This window comes from Ailuropoda melanoleuca, chromosome 4, assembly GCF_002007445.2.
Source record: "Ailuropoda melanoleuca isolate Jingjing chromosome 4, ASM200744v2, whole genome shotgun sequence".
Classification (NCBI taxonomy): domain Eukaryota; kingdom Metazoa; phylum Chordata; class Mammalia; order Carnivora; family Ursidae; genus Ailuropoda; species Ailuropoda melanoleuca.
This window is the reverse complement of record NC_048221.1, coordinates 2461859-2468922: the sequence shown is the minus strand read 5'-3', so window position 1 is coordinate 2468922 and position 7064 is coordinate 2461859. Positions and strand designations below refer to the sequence as shown.

Sequence of the window (7064 nt, the reverse complement as noted above, 5' to 3'; positions counted from 1 at the left end):
TGTGACACGGGGAGATGGTCCTCCCCTGGAATTGGGGGGTCCGTGAAGTGCAGACAATGCCCTTGTCGCTGGGCCCGGCAGGGCTCTAATTAATTACACCAGTGACGGGGTGGGGGGTGCACACAGACCCAGCCCCCACCCAGAAGCACAGGCCGCAGGGGGCGCGGGGCGGGTCCAGGGGTGGAGAGGGCGGGCTGCACCCCGGCCCCACCCGGCCTCACTGCCGTCTCTCTGCCCTGGAACCCTCAGAACATGGAGAAGGCGGCCGCGCCGTCGGTGACGCTCATCGTGGGCTGTGGCGTGTCGTCCGTCGCCCTGCTCATGCTCATCATCGTCTACGTGTCCGTGTCTCCCCTGAGGGCGGCCGCGGGGGCAGGGCAGCCCAGAGCTCCCCTCCCAGCCTGCAGCGCCACCCGCCCATCTTCCCCTGCCCACCGCTGTCGCGGATGGACCGCGCTTTTTTTTTTTTTTTTTTTTTTTTTTTTTTTTTTTTTTTTTTTTTTTTTTTTTTTTTGGGGGCTGGGGGTTGGGGGGCCAGAGGAAAGCAAACCTCCCAGGACTAATGAAGGCAGAGGCAGAATTGCTGACTGGGTCAGAAACGAGAGGCCTCTAAGCTCTGAGCCCTTCGCACAGGGGCTCCGGAATGGGGGAGCAGGGTCTCATGGTTTCCTCCCTTCCCTTCAGCATCTGCAGGGAGCAGGGAGGGGGCGCCTGACCCTACTAGGGAACTGGGGTGCCCTTAGTCCAGGGCCCTGTGGTCTAGCCGGGGGCAGCAGCGCTGCCAGGGGCTCCCCTCAGAGCGGCCCTCCCTGTTTACCCAGATCGGGGCCTCACCTCTCCCACAACCCAGGCTCCCTTGGGAGCCTCTCACCAATCCCTTCCATGTCCCATGTCCCCCAGCAACACCAGCCCCAGAAAGTTCTCTCTCCTTTCCAGATCTGGCTGTGCCCCTCCCTCACTTAAAAACCTTCCATGGCTCCCCACGGCCCTCAGGACAAAGCCCACATTCAAGCTGATTCTCCAGCACTTCCAGCCTTTGTCAGTGCCGAGCCCCCTGCCCGGGCACCCTTGTCCTGGTCTTCTGCTGGCTAGCCTTTGTACCGGCTCCAACCCCTCCCAACCCAAGCAGGGGCTAGGTGCCCACTCCCTGAGGTGCCTCCACACCAGTCTGGGGCCCACTGGCCAAGACGGGGCCATGAGAAGCCCGTAGAGCCAAAGTACTGCCCAGGCCTGCCTTGGTTTCCTTCCTCTTCCAGGACGTCTGCTGGGGGGGACCCCATGTAGAGGTCGATAACGGGGAGGTGAGGTGGGGGCTGGGGGCCTGGAGAAGAGTTTGGCAGGCAAGGCCTCCTCCTGGTCACTGTGTGTTACCCTTGGTTTCAGAAGCAGTTGGGACATTCTCAGCCTCCCCCTGGGGGAGGGCCGTGGGGTGGGGGCAGGACAGGAAATGCCAGGCTCCAGAGTACTGGGGAGGGGGAGTGTCCATGCTGGGACTGACAGAGGGTGGCCATGGTGTACCCAAAACCCAAAGCGGGGAGTCCTGGAGTCACCCCACAAGCGATCCCTGTCTGGGTCCTCGCCGGAGTTCTGCAAGGCAGAACGCTTACTATTTGGGGTTGGCAAGGGAATGTGGGGCAATCTCTTCGCCTTCCGGTGCCCTTTCTAGATAAAACTGGTCCCTGAAGAAACGCTCCCTGGGAGGTGTCTGAGGCCAGAAGATGAGATGGAGGTTCAGAGTGGGTAAAGCAGAGCCAGGTGTGAGCCCTGGCCTCCTGGCCCTAGCACTCACTGCTGAGGCCCGGGCAGGGAGGGAGGGCCAAGGCCTCCCGTACACTCCGGCCCCTACGAGCTGCCAGCAGCAACCGGGTCTGCCCAGGAGGGCCCCCCCAATTCTGGTCTTAGCCGAGGATGGGGGGGCGTAGCTACCTCTCCACCTCCTGCTCAATCCCCGCCCACACCCTACTGCAGGGAACCCCCGGGTCCCACAAATGCCCATGCTCTGTGGCTCTGGCAATCTGGGGATGCTGGGGAGCCCTGGGCTGCCCTCTCTGCGTTCCTGGGCACTGCAGGGACTGCAGTGCCTGGCACTGCCCTTGGGCTGTCTGACACCCTACAACCCCTCCCCAACACACACTGGGGGGCAGGGGCTCCAGAGTCCAGCCCCCACCCCAGGCACCATCTGCCAACACACTCCCAGCCATCATGTGCCACAGACTCGACTCCGACCCCAACCCCGCAGGAAGCTGGGAGCCACGACTCTTAGCTCTGGACCCATGAGGGCTCTGCCCTCCTCCACTGCGCAGCCTCAGGCGACTCGCTCCTCCTCTCTGAGCCTCGGGATCTGGTCCTCGGCCCCTCCCCCTCCGCCCGCCCTGGTGCGTGCGCACTTAGCAGCAGTTATGCCATGTCTGCCTCTACGACTCTCCTCTCCGCGTCACGGACTGCAGCCTGGGGCGGGGGTGCACGGGCTTTACTGGGAGGCCCCACCCCCAGCCACGGGCTGCCTCCGTTTCCCCAGGTGCCGCTGGTGTCCTAGAGCCCACGGCTCTCCTCTGCCCCGCTTTCTCTTGGTCCCTCTGGCCAGCAGCATGGAAGGGGACGAAGGCTGGGGGTTGCAAGCTTGGGCTGACGTGCTGTGTGATCCTGGGCAAATCCCCTCGCCTCTGCGGGCCTCAGTCTTCCCATCCGTACAAATGGGCCCGGGGTGGTAATAGCCCTGACCTCACAGCAATTCTGCTGTGAGCGTCTCCCATTGGGAAGCGGCAAAGCGGGATCGGGGGCCATACCACGTCCCCAGGCATGGGCTCGAGGCCCTGGAAGGGTACGGGAAGCTGGCCCCCCTGCCACGCGCAATGGCCACTGTGCCAGGGGTGCAGCTGGAGGGGTGGCATGGGACCAGCAGGCCGGCCTCTCCCTGCGCACCCAGGCGGGCCCCTCTGCCCTGCCCCTCCCTGCCCCCCACCAGCCGGCCTCTCGGCCCCTACCTGTGCCTGATAAATGCCCGCTGGATCCCTTGGTCCTAATCCCACAAAGGAACGGTTTGCAGGGGACGTGCCGGGCGTAGAGTAGGCTGCGGGGAGGAGAGAGACCGAGAGCCCGTTAGCGAAGGGGGCTGTGCGGGAGCACCCAGAGAGGGTGGCCGCTGCCCAGGGTCACACAGCCGGGCCTTCGCACCCAGCACCCGACGCCTCCAAGCTTGCTGCCCTCCCCAGCCGATCCGGGCACCCCGGAAAGCCCACGCTGTCGGGCCCTGGGGTCACACAGGCGGGGCATCTGCTGAGAGGGAAAGCACGAGATAAAAGAGGCATCATCAGAAACCGCCCGTGAATTATTCAGGCTGCTCCGCGGCCTGTGTCCCGCGCCGGGGGGGAGGGGGGTGGTGCCATCAATTATTGAGGGCCCTTTATTTATTAACTTCCTCTTGGAGACTGCACAGGGAAGGCTAGGGTGTTCGCGGACACGCGCGCACACACACACACACGTTCATATTTATGTTGACGTTTACAGTTTTGTTTTCATCCCACCAGCTATGTTTTGTTGGCAAGTGAATAATCCACAGCCCAGGGCTGCAGGGGGCCTCAGAAAGGCCGGGCCCCGAGGTGGCGGGAAGAGCCCCTGCGTCCCTGCGTGGTATCGGCCAGGCCAGGGTAAGCGGGGAGCGTGGGGCTCAGTGGCCCTGGCAGGGGGAGGGGAGCAGACTGCATGTGCCCTTAAAACCAGGTGCAGAAGGGGAGGGAACTCGGGCCCGGGCCCGTGGACCAGCGGAGGCCTCCATCTAGCAAATGTGGTGATCGTTCCCGTCTTGCAGACAAGAGAGTGGGCAGAGCACGGGGTACCCCGGCCAGTGCATTCAGTATTTACTCTCTGTGCCTGGCTTGGTGCTCAATGCTCTCCCCGACCTAGCTCTTCCCCGTGCTCCCCACCACCCTACGACTGGGCGCTCTGTGACCGTCCCATTTTAGGGCTGAGAAAACGGGAGGCTCAGAGAGCGAGGACGTTTCTGTGAAGGCACATGGGGAGTGAGCGCAGAGATGGAATTCAAACCCAGCGCCCCGCACCGCATCTGGCATTCAGAGAGGGCCTGTCTGCTCATGCAGCTACCCGGGGTGCTGGCCAGCCCTGGATGGTGGGGGCAGGGGTGCGCCTGCGGGGAAAGGGGCAACCTGCTGGCCCTCCTACTCAGCTCAGAGTGTGAGGGGCAGACGGAGAGGTCTGGGGTCTCTGAGATCATCTGCTCGGGGCAGCGACTGAGACAGCCTTGGGGAACACCCAGAGGCCGGCAGGCCAGGGTGCGGCACCCTAGAAGAGGGTGGATGGCCCACCTGAGCCTGCACTGGGGTCCAGGGAGAGGCTGGGTGCAGAGCCACCACTGATGGGGGTAGACCCCAGGAGTGCGATTTTGGGAGCCACTTCCCAGTCTGGAGCTGCCCCAGACTAGGGGGTGCATGAGGGGCCAGCGAGCGGTCATCTGGAACCACGTCCAGAGGGTGGAAGTTTCTAGAAGATGAGGCAATCAACTCAAGGTCTCCTAGGGTCAGGTGGGCAGGTCGGGACTGTCCCATCTAAAGGCATAGCCCCGCCTGGGTCACCAGCAGGAATGGGGCCCGTTGTGGCTGCTGCTTTTTGCCAAGAACGCATAACTCCGGAATTTTCATGTGAACTGTCCTGACTCTAAGACAACAAGAAATTCTCATTTTCCACAAATAAAAGGCATCTGGGGGCGCTTTCTGCCCCCAGGGCCCCCAGTTTGAGATCTTCACTTACTGCCACCTGCTCACTGCACGGAGGAGGGCTGAGAGGCCAGGGGCGGGCACGCGGGACCCCAGATGTCCCCCTGGCCCTCTCCTGCCGTTCCCTAAGGCTGCCTTGGCCCCACGTGGGCCCGACCACATGGCCCCCCAGGGCCTCTATCTGGGGACCCACCAAACTCACCGGTACCCAGCAGGCCAGGCCCAAGCCCCTGACCCCAGCAGTCGGGGAGGGGAGGGGAGGGGGCCCCTCAGGGACGCCCGCCCTGCCACGGGCACCACTTCCCGAGTGCTTACAGGGCGAGGTCGGCGACGTGCTTCCTCCCTCGGAGGTGGGTTTGGCGGCGGGGGGGAGCGCCAGCCGCGGCAGCCCAGGGGGCGGGGGTGCCAGCATCTGAGCAGAAAGGCAGTGACTGGACATTTTGAGCTGACCACTTCCATTTAACTGGGAGGAACAGAGAGACAGGTGGTTAAGGCGGCAGGCGCCCCTCTGCCTCGGGCGGCCGTCGGTGGCCCTGCGGGGGAGGGCCGGGCTTGGTGACCAGGCGAGTTTGGTGGGTGCCGCTGCCGCCCGCTCGCCTGACCCCGCAGGCTTCCAGAAGCATCCTGGGACCCTGCATCTCCTCAAGCCACTCTTTACCCGTGTCTGTTCCTTCCACGAGACGCCACGTCACCCTGAACAACATCCGACCCCACCAGTGGGTCTGTGTGCTCCCCTCATTCGCTACAAGGACGAGTTTATCCAACCTCCTGGCCCACAGCTCCCAAACGCAAAGGCTCTGAGCACCAAAAGCTTCTGTGAAGTCTGGCAAAGGTAGGCCTGCGCGGAGGCCACAGGACCACGTGTGATTTGGGGTAAACCGTGTGCTGTTGATTCCAACACCTGGAAAAGCCTTCATTCTGACCAGCCTGGGATCCGGGCACTTCAGACGAGGGAATGCGGCCCTGACATCCACGAAACCATTTATGACAGAGGTGCTTGGCGGAGGGCTGCCCGTGACAGCCGCGTGATGTGCCGGGGCCCCTGGGGAGGTCCCCTGGAGCCATGTATGGGCAGGCGGCCCCGTGGGGCAGAGGGGAGGTCCAAGCCCCCCAAACTCACCGGTCCAGGCTGCTGGCTGGCTGGGTCACAGGCCAGCGACACGAGATCTTTGAGTGGGTCCTGGGGGTTGAGGTGAGGTGGGTAGCGGATGGCCGTGTGTGGGAAGTAGGTGGAGGCCGTCTGGGGCAGGATGGAGGTCGTGGGGAAGTGTAGCGCCGAGGATGGGTGAGGGCTCCGGGCGATCCCTGCGGAGACCAGGAGGGGTGGTCAGTGGAGGCTCTGGCTGGGGACGTGGTCTCCCAGCCACTGAGCAAAACCCAGCCCTTTATACCCTCAAGTTCGAGGACTTCTACCATAAGCCCATGGGGTTCTGGTATCACCCCCGTTTTTTTTTTTAAAGTAGGCTCCACACCCAGGATGGAGCCCAATGTGGGGCTTGAACTCATGACCAAGATCAAGTCCTGAGCCAAGATCAAGAGTCAGATGCTGAACTGAGCCTTCCAGGAGCCCCAGTTTCGTTTGGTTTTGGAACAGGATGACACGGGGGCTCTCTGAGGTTATGTCCCCCGCCCCAGGCCACACAGCAAGCAGGTGGCAGGCCCAGGGCAAGGTCTGGCCCTGTAGCCCACAGCCCACCCGAGGGCTCGGCGGGCTCTTTCCCTAGACAGTTTGCTGGTTTCTAGCACATTCTCTGTGCAACTGCCACGACAGTTTCTTTTAGGACATTCCCATCATCCTGAAAGGAACTCCGTCCCCATCGGCGGTCACCCCCCAGCCTCTCCCTAGCACCCACGAACCCCCGCGAGCCCCCTTCCCGTCCGTGGACGAGCCTGTTCTGGACGTGTCACACACGTGCAATCTCACGCCGTGGGGCCTTCTCTGTCTGGTTCCCTCCCCGAACGTCGTGGGCTTGGGGTCCGTCCCTGCGGCCGCGCGGCGGGGGGGCGCCCTGCTCCTGTCCGCGGGCGAGTAACGTGCCCGCGTAGCATTTGCTTTCTTTTCTTTTTCTGAACAATGCAGACGCTGTTCATATATACTTTGACATTCTAGGCCATTGTCATCACCCCAAAGGCAGCCCTGCTTCCAATACTGCTCCCTCCTNTCATATATTCACTTTGACATTCTAGGCCATTGTCATCACCCGGGTCTGAACCCTGGCACTGTGCGAATTTTGACCGGCCTCCCTGTCTGCGTGTCTACCCTCATGTTGTACTAAAGGCAGCCCTGCTTCCAATACTGCTCCCTCCTCCTTCCTCGCTCTAGCTTCCAGCCAC

General features: G+C 62.8%; 1 protein-coding gene across 3 annotated transcripts in view; it reads right to left on the bottom strand.

Annotated features, from left to right (window-relative positions):
- The window catches only part of NFIC (nuclear factor I C), a 59465-nt gene that overhangs the window by 3638 nt on the left and 48763 nt on the right, over positions 1-7064 (bottom strand). The window contains exons 8-10 of one of the 3 annotated variants that reach the window (XM_034657482.1): positions 5851-6035; positions 5046-5193; positions 2985-3070 (exon numbers count right to left, since the gene is read on the bottom strand). In XM_034657482.1, coding sequence (XP_034513373.1) covers positions 2985-3070; positions 5046-5193; positions 5851-6035 — 419 coding nt within the window. The remainder of the gene's footprint in view (positions 1-2984; positions 3071-5045; positions 5194-5850; positions 6036-7064) is intronic. The other 2 variants (XM_034657483.1, XM_034657484.1) reach the window with 2 other exon arrangements.